We start from the raw sequence: 24,669 nt of genomic DNA on the forward strand, positions 1-24,669 counted from the left end.
AGGTTCCTAGCGACAGAGGAACAAAACATTCTAGCAGGAACAGATCATTGATTAATGGGAAATTTGTTTTTTCCTATAGATTAATTTTTGCTTCTGTAGAAGTTTTGTGTATGAATCTTGTTGCCCTTACCTGCAGTATTGTCTTGCCATCCATGATGTCACAGCCTTTCAGATCATTGAGACCTCTGCTGTGACCAGCGGTGTGAGGAGTTGTTCCTTTTCCACATACCAACTCTGGTTCTTTGGGAAGCCATTGTGGGCTAATAGGCAGATTTAGACTTTTAATATGAGAAGACAATTTATAAATTTGTAGCTTGCTCAGGGTGGTCTCTATCAAGTTTTGAGGAATGGGGAACCAAGTCCCTGCCAGATTGATTTCCCAGACCATTGTGTCTATTTGGATAATAAATGGGAGTGGAGGGGTGAAATTGGAAGCTCCACAAGCTATATTGGATTAGAGTAATTTAGAGGCATCTGTGTGGCATGTGTGTGAGCCAGGGAGGTGGCTCATATCCATCTGCCCCTAACTCCTGTTGTAGCACATACCTCCTTAGTGAAGTTGTGTCCCTGTTATATAGCATAAGCTATTTGTATCTCTGTGTTAGAGAAATTGACCGCTAACCCTGTAACCTCTCTGCTAGAGAGAGCAGGAAGAAAAAGGAAGAACAGCCCAGACTTCATTTTTGGATACCAGGGGCCAATCTATTGACAGTAAAAATAACTGAAACCCCCCACAGAGCTGGTAGGTCAGAAAGCACCATTGAAGAACCAGCATTAGGAGCCCAAGAAAGAGATTAACCTGGAACAGGAGATGAGTTAAATAAAACTCCTCTGTCTCAGCTGGGGATTTGGCTCAGTGGTGCTGCCACCTGCCTCGCAAGTGCAAGGTCCTGAGTTTGATCCCCGGTACTAAGAAACAAAACAACTCCTCTGACTTTTTTTTTTACTGGGGATCGAACTTGGAACCTTGTGCTTGTGAGGCAGGCAGCGGAACCACTGAGCTAAATCCTTGGCCCAGATATTCATATGTTTTGGTACTGGGATCGAACTCAGGACCTTGCACTTCCTCTGTCTTTTTGAAGAGCAGCATGAAGCCTTCCAGGGGTTCACAGGAGTAGGCTCTGTGATTGTTCTCTCCTTCCAGTGAGGGTTCTTTGGGACTCTACATCCTTTGTCCACGGTTTCAAGCGGGTGTGGTATATCCAGGAGTTTTGCCCAGTCACCTTAGTAGCAGAGTGAGTAGAAGGTATGACAGACAATGCCACCCCCCACACCCCCCACTGGTTTGAGGGAGAGATGGTAGGCAAGGTCTTGACTAGTATATATATATATAGTCCCAGGACTATATAAAAGGATTCCCTCTTTTCTATGCTAGACTTCAGCCTTTTCTTGGAGGTTTTGTGCTACAGAAATGACATAAGATGGTACCTCAGTTTACAAAATTAATTTGTTTTATGATTCTGGAGAAGAAGGCCGTGGTTGTGTTTGTCACCAGATGTGGAGTTTGTGAATGGAAGCAAAATTTTGCTGAACAGTTTTGTTTGCAAGCTGAAGTGTTTGCAAACAGAAGCATTTATGAACTAAGGTGTTACTGTATTGTACCTAGGTGGCCACTTCAGACTCCAGTAAGAAGTCATTGGTGAAGAATAGCCTTCTGTACAGGGTCTCATAGGAGCTTAGTCCTGACTTTCGAGGGGTATTTCTCATTTTCAGGGGGGCAGTGGGTAGAAAGTGGTCCAGGGAAGCTCTGTCTCCTGAGTTAGCTTATGGAGGTGTTTTTTAGGACTTCATTTGCCCTCTCTACCTTGCCTGAGGACAAGTCTCCAGGCATAGTGTAAGTGATACCGTATGCCCGGAGTTGTGGAGACTCCCTGTGTTACTTTGGGCTTATAGGCCTTGGCATTGTGACTTTGGATTCCCTAAAGCAACAAAATCATCCTTATTCCTCCCCAGACTGAGGAATGATTTCATGAACCAAGCCTTGGACCACCGTACTTGCCTTTTCTGTCCTGCACAGGGAGGCCTCTACCCATCCTGTGAAAGTGTCTGTCTATACCAAGAGAAATTGAAAACTCTGGGCTCAGGACATATGAGTAAAATCTGTTTCCCAGTCTTCCCCTGGGTATGTTTCTGTTCTCTGGAGACCACGAGGGGCCTGTTGATATGTTAAGGGGTTGTTTTTTGACAGGCCTCACATCCTTTGTCCCTTGGGCCAGTATCTCTCTGAGGCCCTTTTTGAGGAGCAGGGGACTAGCCATTTGTCAGGTTCCCTCCTTCTTGAGCTGGAAGGATTGGTGGAGGGTCTTTAGGATTTTTTCCATTGGCTGGCCTCAGGAAGGAGGAGCTTCCATTGTTTGGTTGGAACCAGCTGGAGGGTTAGTCCCTCTTGAGCACCTTTGTTGTCTCAGTGGAGAATTATTGAGGCTTGACATCATTTAAGGAATGTTCCCATAGTAAGGGCCCAGCAGTGTCCCAGGCTAGTGTTCTTGAGCTGCCAAGTCAGCGGTCCAGTTTCCTATATTAACCTCATTTCCTTTTTGATGTCCCTTGCGGTGTATTACTGCCCTCCTTGGGAAGATATACTGCCCTTAAGAAATGGTCTGTCTCCTGGTAATACTGGATGGGGAATCTGAAGGCTATGAGGAAATGTCTGTCTTTCTAGATGGCTGCATGGACATGGAGGACAAGGAAAGCATGTGTAGAATCAGTATATATATTGGCCCACTTTCCTTCACTAAGTTCCATTTCCTGGGTTAAGGCTATTAGCTGACAGCTGGGCACTGGTTCCAGCCAGGAGCGATGAACTCTCCATTGTCTGGGATTGGGTTGCTACTGCATATTGGGCCTTTTTAGTTCCATTTTCCACAGATGAGCTCCTATCTATAGAGAATATTGTCTGGGTTTTCCCATGGAGAATCCCTCAATTCCTGCTTGCCGCATAGGTGTTAAGCAACACTTGTCCACAATTGTGTGTCCAGTCTTCTTGATGTTCTCCTGGGAGGAAGGTGGCAGGGTTAGTGGCAGGCAAGTCTTGACCTGGATGGCTTACCCCTCTGATAACTTGGCTTGTTGGTATTTTACCAGGTGACTGTTGGACAGCCAAAGGCTGCCTTGGAGGCCAGCACCCCTAAAACATGATGTGGAGAATACAGTCAAGTCATTGCCCACAGTTAGTTTGGTGGCCTTGGGGATCAGTAGAGCTATAGTGGCAACAAGCCTGAGGCAGTCCAGCCATTCCTTAAGTACCCAGTCTAATTTTTTTGCTTAGATACCCTACAGGTTGTTGCGCAGGCCCCTTAACTTGAGCTAGTATGTTGACTGCCACCTCCTTTCCATAACATATAAACTGAATGAGTGGCCAGTTGGCAAGCTCAGAGCAGGGGCTTGGAGAAGTGCCTGTTTCAGGGTCTTGAAGGGCATTGGCCCTCAGGGTCCCATTGTAAAAGATGAGCTCCTTATTTTGGGGCATCTTTGAGCATCTGGTATAGGGGTCGGGCTATCTCCCTATAGCTGGGAGTCCATAGTTAGCAAACCTGGAGATTTCCAGAAACTCTCTTAACTGTTTTAAGGTCTTTGGAGGGGGAAACAAGGCTGTTGGCTCAATTCATTTCCTTCCCAGGGCTAGGATTCCATCTGAAGTGAATAACCCCAAATATTGTACTGAAAGCTGGCATGATTGGTGTCCTTGTTCCTGGACACTTTATAGCCACTCTGCACCAGGAGGTTGAGGAGGGCTTGGGTCCCCTGGTTACAGTCTTTTTCCATTGGGGCACAAACCAGGGGGCTCATCTATGTGCTGAAGAACTTTTACCTCTGGACAGGAGAAGTCAAGATTTCTGGAAAGAGCATGTTGGAACAGGTGAGGACTGTCATGAAACCCCTGGGGAAAGACCATCAGGTTAACTGAGAGGTTTGTGTGGAAGGCAGAGATACTGAGAATCTGGGTATATAGAGATACAGAAGAAAGGATCTTTTAAATCTAAATCAAGAACCACTTAGAGTTCTCTGGTATCTGGGTCAACAAAGTATAAGAGTAAAGTACCATGGGGTGTAAAGAAATAACAGCCTGATTTATATGCCTGAAGTCCTGACCTAACTAACCTACAGTCTCCATTTATTTTTTATATCTCTAGGATCGGAGTATTGCAAGGGCTATTACATGGTATTGAAAGGCCCTGAGTCTTGAGATTTTCTGTGGTATGTCTTAGTTCCTCTCAGTCCTCTGGTTTCTTTTCTTTTTTTTTTTCTGTCCTCTGGTTTCAATGGGCATTGTCTCTGATATGGAAAAGAGATGGTGCCTTGAAGCCACATTTTTCTGGGGGAGTAGTAGTTGCCCATCTGATTTGTCCTCTCATGGCCTGAACCTTGGAGTTTGTTTTATTAGAGGAGTCCAATAGGAGGATGAAATTCTGACTGATAGCCATTAAGACATTTGATCTCATCCGGGCTAGCAAGTCTCTTCCCAATAAGGGAGTGGAACTCACAGATGTTACTATGAGTAAAAGGTAATCTCCCCGACTACAGTTGCGGTGATAGGTAAAGTAAGAGGGAGATGGCATAGCAACAAAGGACAGAGATAACTGCCAGTGTCCAGCACCCCCCCCCCCCCCAAATTCATCCTCTACCAGTAGGATCACTTGGGCTCTTGAAGGGTTATGACTTGGGTAGTGGTTGCTCCACAGGAATGCTCCAAGCCCCCTCAGTCCTTTTGGACCATCACTGGGAGGTCTTTTGTGGCCCCTGACACCCTCAGCTCTGAGGACATGCTGCCTTCCAGTGACCATCCTGCTCAAAAAGTGGACAAGGACAGGTCAGTGGTGTGGTGCATTTATTCCTTAATTGCCCTAGCTTTCCACACTGGTAACAGGCCTTATTAGAGAGAATCCTCTTGGTGCTCTTTGTGTTGAGTTTTCCCAGCAATGCAGCTGCAAGTTAAGTGGCCTTTTCTCTGTCCCTACTGCCCTGTTTAGCCTCGTCCTCATCCTTGTGAAAGAAGGTTTTGGTAACATGTTTGAGAATATCATCTTAGAGAGTCTGAGCCTTTTTCTGCTACCTGGGCATGCCTAGGGATAAACTTATCCTTGAGTACAGTTTGGCCCCCCCAGGCACTCAGGTGACACATTGGTATGCTTAATTAGGGCCTATGATGGCTTGAGTCTCTGTGTGCCCCCAAAGTCTCATGCAGTCATAGGTGGGGCTTTTCAGAGGGGGGTGTGATTACTGATGGTTTGGAATAGTTTTGGGTGTGGATAATGGGAAGGTGGCTACCCTGGGTGTGAGTGCTACTCACCCTAAGGCCATGTAGCCTGGCTAGAATATAAGGGACAGAAAGAGCACTGCTGTCATCCCTTACTGCTTGCTGCTTTTGCTGCCTTCTGCCCACCATGAACTGTTTCTCCTCTGCAATGCACCTCTGCCACCCCACCCTACCTTGGAACCAACTATGGACTGAAACCTCTACAAACTGTGAGCTGCAATAAACCTTTCCTCTTTAACTTTGGGTTTTGGGTATTTTGTGTCAGCAGTGAGAAAAGTAACAAAGATAAGGCTTCTTTCAGTCTTTCATAGAAATCACTAGGGCTCTCACCCTCTTTCTGTTTTATCAGAAAGCTCCTGGTAATTAACTAGTTTTTCTCTTGATATTCAGAGGCCCTCTGATGCGAATTACAAAATGCCCATGTCTTGCACATCCCCACTCAGAGCTGGGATCCCAATTTGGGACATCTTGGGACACTGGAGTGAAAGGGTCCTGTGGGTTACTTGGGCAAGATAGTCTTTATTCTCATATCTTTGGGCATTATCCTGTACCTTGTTTATCTCAGTGGTTATGAGAATTTGTTCCAGAATAAGGCATACATCTTCATGGGTGAGATCGTAATTCTTAGCCCATTCAGTAAGTACCTCAGTAAATTTACCTGATCCTTGGCAAACTTTCCTTTTTTATCTGTCTAAATTCCTTTAGGGGGAAGGGAATATAGGCCCGTTGGTTTTGACCCTGTTACCTGAAGGGGAAGCAAAGAGGCAGGGTCAGGGGCTGGGTTACCCAACCTTAGGGGCTTGCTAAATGCCTCCCCCCCCATAAGGGAGACATCCGGGCCCCTTTCCTGGGGTACAGGAGGATACTATTCAGGGGCTTATTTTCCTTACCCCCTTTTGCTCCATTGGTGTTCTCCTGTCCTTTTTCTTTTCTTTTGTCTTAAATTCTTTTATTGGTACATTTTAGGTATACCCCCTGTCCTTTTTCTAGGAGTGGAGGCTAATTCCCTTGAGGCCCACTGGGCTTGGGAGTTTTCTTTTGTACCCCTCCCAGTGCCAGATCCCCTAGCAAGGCTGAGTCAGTTTTGCCTGTCTTACAAAGTATTTCATTATCCCTTAGGACAAAGAAAGCTGGACATAAGGAACCTCTAACCATTTCCTTTCCTTTTTACAAAGCAAATCTTGCTGTAGGGTGGTATTATAGTTTATAGTTCCCTCTGCTGGCCAAGTCTCGCCGTCTCCCAATAGATGCCCTATCCATACCTGGGTGCACTTTTTCTTCAGGGATTGAGGATCAGATCTCTCTCAGTGTATCTGCACTAGGGAGGCTGCCCAAATTTCCCATCTGAAACATGTACACAAAAAAGGTGGGAGGCATGAGAGTGGCCCTGTCATACCTGTCGCACAACCTCCTTTCCTAGCCTCTGTGCTCATGGCAACACCAGAGGAAGACTAACTTCCCTTCCTTCTGCTGGCAGCAGCAGCAGCAACATATTGTGCCTTACTATCCCCAAGACAGTGCCAGAGTTTTTATGGGGGGCCTTCTTTCCTCTTATCTCCTTTTGTTCATGGCTGCAGTAGGGTACCCCCACCACACAGCCGCAGGGGGAAGCCTATTCCCTTCAGCCTACTGGCAGCAGCCTCGAGGTGCCCTAGTGACTGTGAGAGGGAGTAGAAGGAGGTTCCACCATCTGGAACAGCCTCTGAGGTCTTGGTGAGGAGGTCCTGTAGCCAGATCTCTTAGCAGTTGATACTGCACCTGATGAATCAAACTCTCCACAGTGCCAGAGTGGCGAGATCCTTAAGGGAGGCCAAGTGTTATGGCTTATGTCTTGATGTCTCCCCAAAGCCTCATGCGAATGAGGTGGGGCTTTTTTTTCAGAGGCAGCTGAATGTAGAGTGTGTGATGGTAGGATTAAGGGCGTGTGATTACTAAATCAGTCCACTGATTAGTTTGACACCATGCTAATCCCAGTATCCTAGATGGAATATAAAAGGGACAGAAAGCCGCTGTTAAGGTCCTTTGTTGGTTCCCTTGTTACTTTGCTACCTTTGGTCCACCATTAATGTTGCCCCTCTGCCATGTGCCATTCTGCCTTGGGGCCAGCCGATTATGGACTGAAACCTCTACGAACTCTGAGCTCAATAAACCCTTTCCCTTTTAATTTTGGGTGTTAGGTATTTTGTTTCAACAATGAGAGAAAAGTAAGACAAGTTAGATTTTTGTTTTCCTTCTTAAGTATCGGAATTCAACCTCTCTCCACTTACCCCAAAAGTTTTCTTGGTGGGGTGGTGGGTGTTGGAGTGTAGGCATATATCAAAGCAGGGCACAGGCCCTCTCCAGATCATCGGCTCTCTACCTTAGTTGGACTGAGAGACGTGCCCTTGCACTTCCATTAGAGCCATGAAAAATAGTGGGGTCTGCCCATGCTTAGAGTTAATGGAAGAGGTTCAGTGAACCAGTGTCCCTCAGTGAAGTGCTGAAGCAAGGCATCCCAGGGAGGGAGGCCCCTCCAGTGTGAGGAGGGTCCTGGGTGGTTGAGAACATTGGAATCCTGGACTACATCATGAACAGCTCACCCAACAATCTCGACAAACAGTTCCTAGCAGAAGTTTGCAGAGTAAGTTATAGGAGAAAGGAGAAAGAAGATCAAGTAACTCAGGAAACAGTGTGGTCATCTTATTTTACTGTGACTCAGGAGAGTAGGAGGAAGTTTGTGAATTCCCGTTTTGTATGGTGCCAGAAAAAATGTAACCTGAATTTTCCTGGGTTTTGGTGGCCCAAGGAGATTTCACATGGCTTGACCAGCTTGAATAATGAGAGACCATGAGTGAGCAGAGTTTTAAAGAAAATAAATTTATTGCAGAGTAGAAAATATGGGGTTCAAAGTTAAAAGAGGGGACTAGATCACTTGCAGGCAAGTGAAACAACTCTACTTCATTGTCTTTATTTTTCCATACTTTCCACCCTTGTGACTACTCTTGATTTGTATGAATGAAGTAGGAAAGTTTCTCTGTTGGAGTCTCCTTAATTTTCCCACCCTTCCCACCTTTAGGCTACCCCAGGGCTTTCTTTTGCATATATAAAGAGGAAAGTTTCTTTGTTTCCAGGGTGAAAAATTCTCTCCGCTACCTCAGCTACCAAGGACCACGTCCCCCAAAGCGCATATTCATCTGCCTGCAAAGTGAACAGTGATCATTTTAACAATGCTGTCCACTAGTGTCTAGTATGGCCACAGAGACACAAAATAGATGTTTTTGGGCTAGGGGTGTAGCTCACTGGTAGAGCACTTACTATGCATGCAAAAGGCTCCAATGCACAATCATTCAATCAATAAAAAATAAAATTAAAAAAATTTAAAAATTTAAAAAATTTTAAAAATTAGGGCTGAGAATTTAGCTCAGTGGTTCCGCCTCCTGCCTCGAAAGCGGAAGGTCCTGAGTTCGATCTCCGGTACCAAAAAAACCACATTAAGTTGCACAGACATTTCCAGTTTCCTGGCCAGTATCCGTTTTAGAGTTGTGCATTCAGAAGACTTATTCCGTCACCCATTGTCCACCATGAGGATTGAGTTTTCTGTGCTGAAAGCAAGAGTATCTCAGCAACGTAAAATGAGATACGTTGCATTCACTGGGTTTCGGAGTGGCAGAGATACACCAGTGATTATACATAAGTCAAGTGGTTCCGGGATTCCTTTTCCTGCTATTGCCACATAGCCTGTTAGGACCAAGTGTGCAGCTTTGGGAGGGCAGCCTGATTTGGGAGTCTGTAGCCTGGCATCCTGGGGCAGAACTTCTCACCCTAGTGGTTCCACTTGTCTTTTCATGCCTCAGCCTGGTAGTTTCTGTATAGTACAGGAGCTGCTGTTTACATGGACGCTGCATGTCAGTATTGGTCATTGTGGGCAGGTGCTGTAGACACTCCTAGTGGGAAGAGTGCTTGATACTGGTAGGATTCTGGTCCTACTGTCACATCATTTGGTCGATCAGTAGCAGGCATGGGACATAAGAGGGGTTATGTGGAATGGGATTTGTGCACACTGAGCAAGAATAGCATGGGATCCAGCATGTGGATGTGAAGAAGGTGCCAGGAGACTCGGAGCTAAAAACTGGCTTCAGATCCACTGCAGGGGTTTCCTAGGGCAGACACATTATAAAGTTAACTGCCTTATATTACAAATATTATAATGAAAAGGTAGATTCTCAGACTGACAGAAAGATGTGAGGTGGTGGGATATACATTTCTCCAGTGTCTCTGCCTTTCTCCATCTGCATCAGGCTGTGGGCTTCCTGTGAAGGGAAGTATTAGGAAAAAGTAAATGTGAAAGCTGTTTTTTTTTGCTACTGGGGATTGAATTCAGGGCCTTGTGCTTGCCAGGCAGGCGCAGCGCCACTGAGCTACATCCCTGGCCCCCTGAAAACTCTTAAGGATGAAGAAATCAAATGTGTTTTCAAAGAGGGAAGTATTTTCATTTGCATTTAGAGACTTTCTAGTTCAGCATTTTCAGATCAATCCTACAAATTTAGATAGTGCTAGGAAGGTTTAGAAAGTTTAAAAGTTTAGTTGGGGATGTGGGAGGGGGTGTGGTTTACATATACCTATAATCCCAGCTACTTGGGAGGCTGAGGCAGGAGAATCTCGATGAGGCCAACCCAAGCAATTTAGCAAGACTGTATCTCAAAAATAAAAAATAAATAGGGCTGGGGATGTAGCTCAGTAGTAGGGCAACCCTGGGTTCAGTCCTTACTACTGCTAAAAACAAAACAAAATTTTAGTTCCCCAGGCAGACTTGGGAAATCGGATGTTAGACTTCTTTCATTAGCTCAAAGTAGCTCTTTCTTTTCTTTCTTTTTATGTTGGTACTGGGGATCAAACACGGGACTTTTGCACTTGCTAGGCAGATGGCAGAACCACTGAGCTAAATCCCCGGCCCAGTAACTTTTTCTTTTAAAACTGAACTTTTTTGTATGTGTTTTATGTCCTCTGGTTTGCAGCCTTTAGTGTCTTGCACTGTGGTGCCTACAGCCCTGCTAATTGTGGGTGGTCAGGCCGAGGTGTCCGCTTCCATTTCTGTTTCAACCAACTGCTTCAGGCGGTTTTGTGTAGGTGTGCTTAGAGGCTCCAGGAAGATTTTCCTTTATTTCTCCTGATGTTGTCTAATCTCAGAAGCTAAGCAGGGTCGGCCTGGTTAGTATTTGGATGGGAGTTAGAGGACAAAGTCTTTTGACCCAACGTCTATCTGCTTTTTACAGGTACTATTTTGAAGCGCTGGAAAAAGAATTGGTTTGACCTATGGTCAGATGGTCACTTGATCTATTACGACGATCAGACACGCCAGAGTATTGAGGATAAAGTCCATATGCCAGTGGACTGCATCAATATCCGCACAGCGCATGAGTGTCGGGGTAAGCTGCTCTCCCTTATCCAGCTTCTGTCATCTGCTCTTCCTCAGTCTTGATAGTGACTGAATCATCTCCTGTACCTGACTCTGCTTCTGTTAACAGACTGAAGAAGGGCTCTGTCTGGGAGGTGAGGCCACAACGGGGACCTCGGGTTTAAAGAATGAACCATGGTTGGGCCAGATAGATTTTTCTCATCCACGCTAGACCTTTTTATCTTGTGTCACTTTGTCTGATGGAGAAGGAAACAGTATGGTGGGAACCCCAAAAAGGATGGAGCTACCTTAGACCATGTTGGTTTTGTGACATAGAAACTGGAATCTGTTTGATGATGACTCTAGTTTCTTAATAATCTGTGGTGTCATAGTTTCCAGGAGTTGTCACATTTGTTGTCATCCTAGCTGACCACTTTCTACCTTCTTGGTCAGGCTGTTGGTTATGTTATTGATTTATAGTGTAGTTCTTGGTTTATCTGTGCTGTTATGACTTAAAATATGTAAGAAGAAACGTTTTTCTAAAAAAACCAGAAAAACTATGTAAATTATACTCTTTTCTCTTTGTTTTTGTAGATATTCAGCCTCCAGATGGGAAGCCAAAAGATTGTCTGCTTCAGATTGTTTGCCGAGATGGGAAGACAATTAGTCTTTGTGCAGAAAGCACAGATGATTGTTTGTGAGTTTTGATTTCTTATGTGTTTAATTTAAAAATTTTCAGGGCAGGGGATTTAGCTCAGTGGCATGATGCCTGCCTCGCAAACACAAGATCCTGAGTTCGATCCCCAGTACCAAAAGCAAAAAGATAAAATAAAGTTTTCAATTTTCAGGAAGAGAAGAATGGAAATGGTTTGCTTCAGGAAGCAGAATAGGGGCTCGCTCAGCAGATGTGAAAGAAATGTAATGGATGTTTCTTGATCTAATTCCTGCTTAGGATCTTATGGTGAAAATGACAAAGTAATAGTTAGTTTGTTCTTTCTTTTTCATTATTAGATTCACACTGGATAATAGGCCTAGGTGAATCTTGATCTTTACACATTTGTTTTCTTTTTTGTGGCTTCTGGGATTGAACCTTGGGGTTTGCACATGCTAGTTGTGTTAGTTACTTTTCTCTCTGTGCTGAGACAAAATACCTGACACCCAAAGTTAGAGGGGAAGGGGTTTATTTGGCTTACAATTTGTAGAGATTTCAGTTCATAGGGTTGGCAAACAGGCATCACAGAGGAGAAACAACATGGCACACACAAGGTAGCAAATGTAACAAAGGGGCTTTCACCCATTTTTCTGCCTCTTTTATCCCATCCAGACTACTGGGATTAGGGCGGTGCTAAACCACTCACTCACATGTAGTGGTTTAGTAATCACATGCCCTCAATTCCAGCATCACACATTCCAGATTCAGCTACCTGTGACCAAATGAGGCTTTGAAGGGACATCCAGACCCAAACCATAACACTAGGCAAGCATTCTACTACTGAGCTACATCCCCAGCCCTTTTTTATTTTAGTTCGAGATAGGGTCTTGCTGAGTTGTCTAGCCTGGCCTTGAACTTGAGATCCTCCTGTCTCGGCTAGGCTGGGGATTTAGCTCAGTGGTTCTGGCGCTGGCCTTGGAAGTGCAAGGTTCCGAGTACAATCCCTGGTACTAGAAAAATAAAAAAAATAAAAAAAATTCATGTCTCGGCCTCCTGAGTTGCTAGGATTATAGGTATCTACTACCATGACCCGGTCTAAATATGTCTTTAATAAGCATCGACATCCATGTTGTGGAGCTTTTTCCTTTCTTTGGTAGTTATTCTTGTCTGCTCTCTGAAGAAGGCATGGGAAACTAAATCGTGGGAGGAAAACCCAATCTACTAGCCCTCAGCCTGTTAATGTTGGCATTGATGCTGGTTCTGAACCTTGAAAACAATTGATTGAATTAAATTTAATGGTGAGATTGGATTTTCTGTCTACCACTTCAGTGGGTTAATTCAGGACATCATGGGAATTCAGTAGCAGAGCTAACTGAAAAACTCATAAGTACATGACATTTTCATGAAAGCCTGCAGACAATTTACCAATTCATGTTCATCCTCAGTGTAAATGTTCTGTCAAACTCTAGGGTTTATTTTCAATTTGAGATGTAGCTTATTTTTTATACTATCTTGATTTATATCAATCTTGACTGGCATGTTGTGGAAAAGATACAGCTTTCCTAAGGATTGGTGGACAAATGACCATGTCAGGCTAATTTGCTACTTTCATAATCTGGAACTCTATTATTACCATCAGATGCCTAAATTAACATATATTGAGCACTTATTTGCACTAGGCACTGAGCTGATGACTGCTTTACGGATTTTTTTTTTAAACTTTTATTCGTGTATAATTCTCACATGACCCTCTCTGTTCTGCAGCCAGGAAAGGTTATATGCTTTTAGGGACTTGTGATTAGATTGAGCCTACCTGGATATTCCAGGATAATCTCCCCTTGTCAAGGTCCTATGGATTCTATGTTGTGGAGGCTATAAGTCTAAGATGAGATCCTCTCCACACTCCCTCTGGAACTCAATAGCATTCTTCCTTGCCTCTTCCTAGCTTCTGGTGGTTGCTGCTGATCCTTGGTGTTCCTTGGGTTGCAGCTTCATCACCCCAGGCTCTGCCTCTGTTATATGACATGTGTTTGTGTACAGATTTCCCTCTTATAAAGGACATCAATTATGTTGGATTAAGGATTGACCTTACAGTATGACTCATTTAAATTTGATTCCTTTTGCAAAGACCCCATTTCCAAGTAATTTCACATTTTTAGGTAATGGGGATTAGAACTTCAATATGTCTTTTGAGGGGACATTATTCAATTCAATTTATAATTTCTGAGTAAAGATGTTGAAATGAATGTGGAACGTCTTCTCCAAATACCTCGTGAAGTAAAGGGCAAAATATTGCAATGGCACCAGCCAATAAAGAAGTTTGATTTCAAGTACAAACTTCACAGAGCCAAAGGAAGAACTAGATGCTTCTGCTGAGACATTACTGTCCTTAACCTCACCTCAAATCCCAGAAGCAGTAACAAGATGTGTTAATTAAACATCACAAATTTTTAGTAATACTTTGCAATCCAGAATGATGTCAATTAAGAAAGTAAGGTATTACAGAGTAAGAGCCTGTCTCAAAAAACCGAAGGGGGAAAAAAAGGATACTTTTTGGAAAAGCTAACAAAACAACCCTGGAGTAGGTATCCTTGGAATCTCAACAAAGGCTGGAAGCTTCCCCAAGGTTTGTCATGTAACAGTGCATTGAAGGCATTGAATCTTGCATGAGTTAGATAATTCTCTGGTTGGTGCTGTGAGCCCCATGTGAGATGTTCAAAGGATTTTGCTCAGAAGACTATTGGGACCCAGATTTTTCAGAAAGAACTTAACAAGTCTCAGAAAAAATTTCCTCCTCTTCCATCCCTGTGCCCTTTGATTATGAAAAACTGATTGTGGGAAACACCGAGACATCCAGCTCTTTCTGAAGTGGAGTGGGCTAGAGCTCTGAGGTGGCACTAGATTAGTTGTGAAGGGTGCCAACAAGAAATAACTCATACCATATCAGAGCAAATAGAAGCTTTAGGTCTCATTTCCCAGGTTAAACATGAGCAAGATACATAAAAATGGCTTGGCAACTATGGGAATACACAATAAAGAAAAATTAAGGGAAGGAAAAGGCAGGAAAAAACTCTTAATTAGTCTGGAGGCAAATAACAAAGCAGAGAGACAGAGTTTCCAAGAATGCTTTCCTGACTGCCATATTTAAAATATTCTCTCTGACATGTCCACACACAGCAAGTGCCTGTCTGCTGCATGAATGTAGGGATTTATGTTTTTTTTTGTTGTTGTTGTTGTTTTAGTTTTTTTGGGTACCAGGGATCGAACTGTGTGCTTGCAAGGCAGACTTGGTGCCCCTGAGCTTAAATCCCCAGCCCTGTTGTTGTTTTGAGACAGAATCTTGCTAAGAAGTTCAGGCTGGTCTTGAACTCACTGTGTAGCCCAGACTGGTCTCAAACTTATGGTGATCTTCCTGACTCAGCCTTCTGAGTGCTAGGATTACAGATGTGTGCCACCACACCTGGCTAGGAGCATTCTTTTTAATGGCAAAACTTACTGACAAGCTAAATCTCATACTATGGAACTAATGACCTAAGAAAATGAAGTATCTGTGTATATGACATGAACTGGAGAGCAAGTAGCAATATATTTCACATTTATTAGAAAGTAAAGCAGGAGCGTGGGAGGGAGTACAAGGGAAGGTAGATATGATGAAAGTATGTTATATCCATGTATGAAAGTGCCATAGAAAAAACCCAATATTTTGTAAAGTTAATATGCAGTAATAAAAATGCACATTGGAAAAAGGTCTCAAAAAGTAAAGCAAATATTAAATAGTGCACATTAGGTTTTAAATGTTAGATATCTATCATAGATGTATTTTTAAAATACATATTTCTAGTGCATGTCTTGAATGAGTTGATTGATTCAGGGAGTCCTGGGGCAAGGCCTGAAGATCTCTGTCCCCCATCCTTTCATACCCTTTGGCAATGGGAATTGAGCCTGAGGAGGACTGAGCTATATCCTCAACCCTTTTTATTTTTTAGACAGGATCTTAGTAAGTTCCCTCCTTAGCCGGGCATGGTAGCGCATGCCTGTAATCCCAGCTCTCAGGAGGCTCAGGCAGGAAGATTGATGTAAGTTTGAGGCCAGCCTGGGCTACATAGTGAGATCAAGGCCAGCCTGAACTACATATTGAGACCCTGTCTGAAATAACAAAACAAAAGTTCCCTGCCTCAAACTTGTGGTCCTCAGCCTTCTGAGTACCTGGAACTACAGGGATGGGCCACTATGCCCAACTTTCAAATACCTATTCAAATACCTATTCTTCAAATACCTATTCTTATTAAAACAAGCTTTTTCAGGAATTCTGATGTTAACATGGATTTTGAAAATCATTGAAATGTTGGATTGCTTCACCTAAGTATCTTTTTTCTTTAGGGCTTGGAAATTTACACTGCAAGATTCCAGAACAAATACAGTAAGTTAGTTGCTAATAGCAATCACCAACAATGTTTTTACTCTTGTGTCTTGTGTAACAGATTGGAGACTAGGAGGTTGGGAAAGAGAAATGGAGAAGACAGGCTTTCTTACCCATTCAACCACGGGCAAGAGCTGACATTGGTCAGGCTAGGTTTTGCCATATTGTGGCAGGAGGAATCCTCCTCACACAGGCTTGTTAGATTCAGAGTTGTTTTCTGTTAATATTTGGGTTTTTTTTTTTTAATTTTTATTTCTTAAGGTTTTCAATGCCTTGAGGTCTGCTGTGGTTTGTAGTTAAGGCACAAAAGGAACCACTGTGTTCTTTTTACTTAACTTTTTAATTTTTGTACTTAACTTTTTTTTAGTGTATTAGTACATGTGTGTAGTACATAATATTTACATTCCTTGTGGGCAGTTTATATATCCTTTTTTCTTCCCCTTTCCCTTCCCTTCCCTCCCCTCCCTCTTATGCATAAGATTTCAGCCTATGAGGTCAAAACAATTTGGGGACTTGTGTTTGCTTTAGTACCATTTCTAGCCTCTGGAAGTCACGGGTAGTAAAGCTCATTTGTAGAAACTATTAATGACATTTTTGTGTCTGTCAGGAAGTTTGGAAACATGACCTCTGTGGTTAGTTTTCATTCCTCAGGTAGGGCTTGATGTTTTCTTCATCTCTGTAGAAAGAAAAAAAAATAGATTAATCTTAAAAAAGAATTTGAATTTGTGCATGTAGGAAAAGAATTAAAAAAACTTAATACCCAAGGACATAGTATCTTCTTTTCTTGTGAGTTGAAGACTGTTCTTTATAGCCAGGCACGGTGGCACATATCTGTAATCCCAGCACTTGGGAGGCTGAGAGGCAGGAGGATCATTTTGAATTCAAGGCCAGCCTGGGCTACCTAGCCAGAGCCTGATCCCTCCGCGCAAAAAAAAAAAAAAAAAGGGAAAAAACCCCCCAAAGCCAAACTACTAGACAGTTCTTTTTTCTTTTTTTTGAGATGATTTTGCTGTGTAGTCCAGCTGGCCTCGAACTCATGGTGATCTTCCTTGCTTCAGCCTCCAGGAGTGCTAGGATTACAGGTGTGTGCCATGACGCCTAGCAAGACAGTTTTTTTACAGCTTCCTTTTTCCTTAAAACTTAACTCTGTAGCTCCGGTTATCCTTTCTTTCATGAAAATTCATTCTCTTTTTGGGTGAGATTAGTATTAATGGTCCATATAGTTAGAGGCAATATCCCATGGTAATTCTTTGTATGGATTTTTTTTATTGCTTTTTTTCCCCAAACTGAGTCGCAATTTCAAGAACTTTCTTTTTAATGCAAAAGATTTTATGGAACCTATCTCTGACTGTTACTTTTCAAATTGTGTGTAGGATTATTGAGTGGTGCAATGTCTCTAAAAGGCTCTGGCAACAGTGGAGCGAGACTCTAGGGCCTTCCTGTGCCATGAGAGCTCTGCTCCTGCTGAGGCCCCGAGGATGGAGCATCTCGCTCCTGAACTCAGGACATCCTTGTGGGCTAAAGCCCCCCATTGGACCAGATTTTCCTAGTTCTTGGAGAACTGTAGTTTTTTGTCTTTTATTTTATTTGCTAAATAAATGATATGCATGCACAGCGTTGGGTACAGAGGTGTGGAGGTCGCTGCCCACGCTCACCCCTCCCTCTTCTCTCACACAGGTGTGTGTGGGCTCTGCAGCCCTGTCTGATGAGACTGCGGTGGCTTCTTTGCCCCCTCCTTTGACCTATGCTGCACCAGCTGCCGAGGTAGGGAGCAGACCTGAATGGAGAGCATCCAGATGACTTTTTGTTTTTAATCCTGAACCAGCATCAGAGAAATTGGAAATGCATTCCAAACTTTTTCTTTTTTTCTTTAATTAAGTTTATTGGTACATTTTAGTTTACAATATGATGACATTCATCATTGGGAATTTGTACCTTTACATGATATGTCTTGGTTCTTACTTTTTTCCTCATTCCCCTGCCCTCCCTTCAACTCCTCCATTCTTCCCTATTTACAAAGACTTTGTTGCCATTTTTTCATTTTCTCATGTTTATTCCTTTCCATTCTTTCCCTTCCCCTGCCCCTACCACTTCCCCTTCCCCTGACCTTTTCTTCCTATTTCACATTATCTATTATACATTTTGATCCTTATTTACAGTTTCATTTTCTCATACCAGAGAAACTATTCGGTATTTAGACATGTGTGTCCTATTTATTTTACTTAAGAGTATGGCCTCAATGTAGATTCATTTAGTTATAAATGACTATTTTCTCATTTTTGAAAGTTAATTTTATTGGTACATTTTAGGTATACAATATAATGACATTTATCATTGGAAATTTGCACCATTACATAATCTCTCTTGGTTCTTTTTTTTTTTTTTTTTTGTACCAGGGATCGAACTTGGTACCTTGTGCTTTCGATGCAGGTGGCAGAACCACAGAGCTAAATCCTGAACCCCCTTGGTTTTCATTTTTTCCCCATTCCCCTGCCCTCCTGTCAACCCCTCCATCCCTCCCTATTTACGACTTTGTTTCCATTTTTTAATTTTCTCATATTAATTCCATTACCTTCTCTTTTTTGGCACCAGGGATCGAACTTAGGTCCTTCCGTGTGCGAGGCAGGCACTGGAACCCCTGAGCTAAATCCCTGGCCCTCCATTACCTTCTTTCCTTTCCCCCACCCCTCCCACTTTCCCTTACCCTTTGCCCCTTTTCTTCCTATTTGACATTATCTATTATACCTTTTAGTCCTTATTTACAGTTTCAGTTTCTCACAGTGGAGAAACTATTCGGTATTTACACATGTGTGTCCTACTTTTTTCACTTGAGTATCGCCTCAATGTGCCTCCATTCAGCTATAAATGTCTAATTTCTCATTTTTTATGGCTAGTAGTACTCCATTTTATAAAAAATCCCACATTTTCTTTATCCATTCTCCAGTTGATGGGCATTTGGGCTGCTTCCAAGATTTAGCTATTACAAATTGTGCTGCTATGAACATGGGTGCACATATATCACTGTGGTATGATTCTTTTAATTTCTTGGGGAAGATACTCAGAAGGGGAATAGCTAGGTCGGATGGGACTTCCAGTCCTAGTTCTTTGAGTTATCTCTACACTGATTTCCACAGTGGTTGCACCAGTCTACACTCCAACCAGCAGTACAGGAGTGTTCCTCTTTCCCTACAGCCCACCCAGCATTTGTCATTGGTTGATTTCATGATAGCAGCCATTCTTTCTGGAGTGAGGTGGAATCTCAGTGTTGTTTTCATCTGCATCACTTGAATGACCAGTGATGTTGAACATTTTTTCATATGTTTATTTGCTATTTCTTCTTTTTTGTCTGCGAAATGTCTGTTCATTTCAGATGCCCATTTTTGGATTGGGTCTTTAAATTTGGGAGGTCTGATTTTTTTAAAGTTCTTTATAAATTCTAGATAGTAGACCTTTGTCTGAGGAACAGCAGGTGAAAATTTTTTCACACATTGTGGGTGTCTCTTCACACTGTTGGTGGTTTTTCTTGCTGTGCAGAAGCTTTTTAATAAGAACAGATCCCGTTTGTTGCTTGTTTGTGCTAGTTCACAGGCAATGGAGGTTTTGTTTGTAAGATCTTTTCTACACCAGTGTCTTCAAGAGTTCTGCCTAACCTCTGTTCCAGCCAATTCAGCTTTTCTGTTTTAATATTTAGATCTTTCATCCATTTTGATTTTAGTTCAGTGCATGGTGAGAGATACAGGTCTAGTTTTAATCTTTGGCAAGTTGAAACCCAATTTTTCCAGCACCGTTTATTAAAGAGGCTATCTTTCCTCCAGGGTATTTGGCACCTTTGTTGAAGATGAGGTTGCTGAGTGTGTCTGGAGTTGTTTCTGCATCTTCTAATCTGTTCCACTGGTCCTCAAGTCTGTTTCTTTGCCAGTACCATGCTGTTTTTATCACAGTAGCTTTGTAGTATAGTTTCAAGTTGGGGGTTGTTAACCCGCCATGGCTCTGTTGCCTAGAATTGCTTTTGCTATTCTGGGTCTCTTGTTCCAAATGAAGTTTTGGATTGTTTTCTCAAGGTCCATGAAAGTATGCTGCTGGAATTTCAATTGGGATTGCATTGACTCTATTTTTTTTTTTTTTTTTTTGTACTGGGGATCATACTCCGGACCTTGCGCTTGCGAGGCAGACAGCAGAACCACTGAGCTAAATCCCCGGCCCTGCAATGAATCTATATAGCAGTTTTGGAAGTATGTCCGTTTTCACTATGTTGATTGTTCCTCCCCCGGAGTAGGGGATGTCTTTCCATTTTCTGATATTGTCTTCAATGTCTTTTTTCAGAGTGCTATGGTTTTCAGAGAAGAGGTCTTTGGTTTCTTTTGTTAGGTTGACTCCTATTTCAGTTTCTTGGATGCTATTGTGAAAGGAATTCTTTGCCCAGTTTCTCTCTCAGTGAGTCTGTTGTTCGTGTAGAGGAAAGATATTGATTTTTGTGTGTTGACCTTGTATCCAGGTACTTTACTGAATTTGGTTATTAAGTTTAGAAGATTTTTGGTGGAGTTCATGTCTTCTGCAAATAATGACAATTTGACTTCTTCATTTCCTATCTTTATTCCTTTTATTTCTTTCTCTTGTCTAATTCCCATGGCTAATGTTTCCAAAACTGTATTGAACAGGAGTGGTGATAGTGGACATCCTTGTCTTGTTCCTGATTTGAGTGTGAAGGATTTCAGTTTTTGACCATTTAGTATGATATTGGCTGTTGGTTTTTCTAGATGGCTTTTATCAGATTGAGGTAGAGACCATCTATTCCAATTTTTTGGAGGGTTTTTTTTTATCATAAATGCAGGTTGGATTTTGTCAAATGCTTTTTCTGCATCTATTGAGATGATCATATGGTTTTTGTCCTTGGGTCTGTTGATATAGTGTGTTACATTTATTGATTTGTGTATGTTGAACCATCCCTGCATGCCTGGGATGAATCCCTCTTGATCAGGGTGTATGATCTTCTTGATGATCTTCTACATTCTATTTGCCAGTATCTTATTAAGGATTTTTGCATTTATGTTCATTAGTGAGATTGGTCTGTAGTTCTCTTTTTTGGTTGGTCTTTCTCTGCTTTGGGGATCAAGGTGACGCTTGCTTCCAGGAATGAATTTGGGAGTATTGCTTCCCTTTCAATTTCATTGAAAAGTGTAAACACCAGTGGCAGTGGTTCCTCTCTAAATGTCTTGTAGAATTCAGCGGTGAAGCCATCAGGACCCTGGCTTTTCTTAGTTGGTAAAATTTTAATTATGTTTTCAATTTCATTGAATGATATTGGGTCATTTAGAATTTTTAGGTCTTCTTTGTTCAACTTTGGTATTTCATATGTATCTAGGAATCTGTCCATTTCTTCTGTGTTTTCCATCTTATTGGTGTATAGGTTTGCGAAGCAGGCATTGGTGATCCTCTGGATTTCTGCTGGGTCCATTGTAATTTCATCCTTTTCATTCCTAATTGCATGGATTTGGGCCTTTTCTTTCCTTTTTCTGAAAAGGTTGGCTAAGGGTTTGTCAATTTTGTTAATTCTTTCGAAGAATCAACTCTTGGCTTCATTGATTTTTTTTTTGTATCGTTCCCTTAGTCTCCATTGCATTGATTTTTGCTCAGATCTTCATAATTTCCTCCCTTGTATGAGCTTTGGGTTTGTCCTGTTGTTCTTTTTCTAAAAGCTTGAGGTTCAGCATCAGGTTGTTTAATTTGGCTCGCTCTGTTTTCCAAATATGAGTATTCAGTGCTATGAATTTCCCTCATAAGAGTGCTTTCATTGTGTCCCATAGATTCTGATATGTTGTATTGTCATTGTCATTTAATTGTAGGAACTTCCTGATTTCTTGTTTAATTTCCTCTGTGACCCATTGGTTATTCAGAAGTGTGTTGTTCAATTTCCATGTGTTTATTAAATTCTTGAGGTTTCTTTTGCTGTTGATCTCTGATTTCATTATACTCTGGTCTGATAATTACAGGGGATAACTTCAGTTCCTTTGCATTTACTTAAACATTTTCTATGAGCGAATATATGGTGTATTTTGGAGAATGACCTGTGTGCAGCTGTAAAGAATATATATTCTTATTTTGTGGGGTGGAACACTCTGTAAACATCTGTTAAGTTCATTTGTTCAAGAGTTTGAGTTCTAATATTTCATTACTTATTTTTTGTCTAGTTGATCTATCTATTTGTGACAGTGGGGTGTTACTACTATTGTATTACTGCATATATGACTTTTCATGTCCGTTAGTATTTGTTTTATATAGTTGGGCGCACTAGTGTTTGGTGCATAGATATTTATGGTTGTCATCTCTTCCTTTTGGATTGTTCCCTTTACAAGGATGTAGTGTCCTTCTTTGTCTCTCTTAATCAGTGTTGGTTTGAAATCCACTTGATCTGCCAAGAGGATAGCTACTCCTGCTTTTTTTGGTGTTCCTGTCGCATGCAGTGTTGTTTTCCACCCTTTAACTTTCAATCTATGAGTTTCTTTTAGAATTAAGTGTGTTTCTTGCATGCAGCACATTGTTGGATTTTGCTGCTTGAGCCATTCTGCCAGCCTGTTTCTTTTGATTGGTGAGTTGAGACCATTAACATTGATGGTTATAACTGATATGTATTGACTTATCATTGTCATGACTTTTTCTCTTTGTTGTATTCTCCCCCTTTGTGTTTAGTTTCTTGTTGTGCCCAATGGATTCATTCTGTTGGGCTTCCTGGGGTTGTGATCCTTGTTTTTGTTTCCTGGGATATTGTCTAAAATTTTTTGGAGTGCTGGTTTGCTATTCATGAAGTTCCTGAGTTGCTCTTTGTCGTGAAAGTATCTTATTTCTCCATCAATTTTGAAAGATAGTTTTGCAGGGTACATCAGTCTGGGTTGGAGACTGTTATCCTTTAGGGCTTGGAATACGTCACTCCAAGCTCTTCTTGCCTTGCGGGTTTGCGGTGAGAAGTCTGCTGTGATTCTGATGGGCTTTCCTTTGTATGTGATTTGTTTCTTTTTTCTCACTGCTTGTAGGATTTTGTTCTTCTGTTGGGTTTCTGGAATCTTAACTGTTATATGCCTATGTGTAGAGTTTTTTTGATCAAGGCTAGCTGGAGTCCTATATGCCTCACCTATCTGTATGTCAAGTTCTTTTCCCCTCCTTGGGAAGTTTTCTGCCATCACTTCTGTGAACAGTTTTTTTATGTCATCTGCAGTCTCTCCTCTTTCTTCATTGACTCCAATCAGTCTTATGTTATTCTTCTTTGCATTGTTTAGCAGCTGCTGGATTGATTTCTCATGTTCCCTTACAATTTTAAAGCAATTTTTCTTTTCCTCCTCACTAATTGCAATCTTATCTTCTATATGTGAAATTCTATCCTCACATTGGTTCATTCTGCTGCGCAGACTTTTGATGGAGTTTTTAATCTCTTGGAAATCTGTTTGTGTCTGTTTTATGGATTCCATTTGTTGCCTGTGTTGGGATTCCATCATGTCCCTCAGGTCCTATTTTTTTATCTGAGTCCTCTCTAGATTTATTAATCATGTCTTGCACCATGAGCAAAATCTTTGTTGTTATCTGAGTAATTATTTCTGATTTCATTTTTCCCAGCTCCTCTCTTGTTACCAGTTCAGAGAGTCCAGGTGGTTGAGTATCAGAGTGTTCTATCTCGTTTCCCTTTGGGGTTGCTGTAGGAGATCTGGAAGTCTGTTTTTGAGGCTTGTTTATGTGTCTTCTCATTTCCACGGGGGGCGGTGTGTGCTTCTGGTGCCCACGTGGTTCACCTTCTCTAGGAGCTTGGGTTGGCAGTGGGGGAGCTTCCTTCGGGTTTTGGGATTGGCTCAGCTTCTCTGCCCTAGGAGCTTGGGATGGTGGTGGGGGAGCTTCCTTCCAGGTGCTGGGACCAGCTCAGCTTTTCTGCCCTAGGAGCTTGGGATGGAGGCGGGGAGCTTCCTTCCAGGTGCTCCACTCGTCTTGATTTTAACTTCAAAAGTATCAAGGTGATGAAATGGACAAAGACTATCCAACCTCCTCCACCACTCTTTCTGTTCATCCTGCACAGGCCAGCTTTCAGCTTTGAATACTGCCTAATTGCTCTTGCTAATATTTCTAGTACTACTTTGAACAGGAGTGGTGACAGAGAACATTCTTGTCTTGTTCTTGACTTTAGAGGGAAACCTTTTAGTTTTTCACATTTAATACAGTGTTGACAGTAGATTTGTCATAAGTGGTTTTATCAGATTGAGGTTAACGTCCAACCTATTTTCTTCAGTGATTGTATCATGAATGGAAGTTGAATTTTGTCAGAGACCTTTTTAGCATCTGTTGAGATGACCATATGATTTGATCTTTCATTTTTAAGGTGTCTCAGAGTATATGGTCCCTTACATCAACCCTATCTTCTAATTTTGGCTCTAAATCCTAAAACCCTATCTTCTAATTTTGTCTCCTAAAATTGGTCATTTCTGCTGCCAGTACTTTCAGTAGAAGTTTTTGTAGTCTGGATTTTTGTTTGATATCTCTTCATCAACCTTTTTTATTTTTTATTTTTGGTACTGGGGATCGAACTCGGGTCCTTGTGCTTGGTCAGCAGGCGGCGAAACCACTGAGCTAAATCCCTGGCCCTATCGACTCTTAATTTATTACTAAAATGGTCATTCATGTTTTCTCTTGGTTAGTTTTTCCAACTTTTTATTCATGTCAAGTTCACCAATCATTTAATCAATTAAATGCTTTAGGTATTTAGTTATATTATCTTTGAGCCCACTAAACATCTTACTGATTTTTTTAAAAATCTTTTTTTTCAAAAAATATCTTTTATCCCTGCATACATTTCAGCCATTTGGGATTTTTTTTTTTTTTTTTTGGTACCTGGAATTGAACACAGGACCTTGCACTTGCAAGGCAGGTGCTGTGGCACTGAGCTAAATCCTTGGCTCCCAGCCATTTGGTTTTGATTTCAACCCTCGTAG

General features: G+C 41.9%; 1 protein-coding gene across 5 annotated transcripts in view; it reads left to right on the top strand.

The window, feature by feature from the left end:
- Positions 1-24,669, top strand: part of Plekhb2 (pleckstrin homology domain containing B2) — a 50,078-nt gene that overhangs the window by 15,205 nt on the left and 10,204 nt on the right. For 4 of the 5 annotated variants that reach the window (XM_004836010.4, XM_004836011.4, XM_087198791.1 and 1 more), the window contains 4 exons: positions 10,510-10,662; positions 11,226-11,328; positions 15,664-15,703; positions 17,381-17,467. In XM_004836010.4, coding sequence (XP_004836067.1) covers positions 10,510-10,662; positions 11,226-11,328; positions 15,664-15,703; positions 17,381-17,467 — 383 coding nt within the window. The remainder of the gene's footprint in view (positions 1-10,509; positions 10,663-11,225; positions 11,329-15,663; positions 15,704-17,380; positions 17,468-24,669) is intronic. The other variant, XM_004836012.4, reaches the window with a different exon arrangement.

The sequence above is a fragment of the Heterocephalus glaber genome, unplaced genomic scaffold (genome assembly GCF_053883595.1).
Source record: "Heterocephalus glaber isolate CG9 unplaced genomic scaffold, H.glaber_assembly_v1.0 deba00000347, whole genome shotgun sequence".
Lineage (NCBI taxonomy): Eukaryota > Metazoa > Chordata > Mammalia > Rodentia > Bathyergidae > Heterocephalus > Heterocephalus glaber.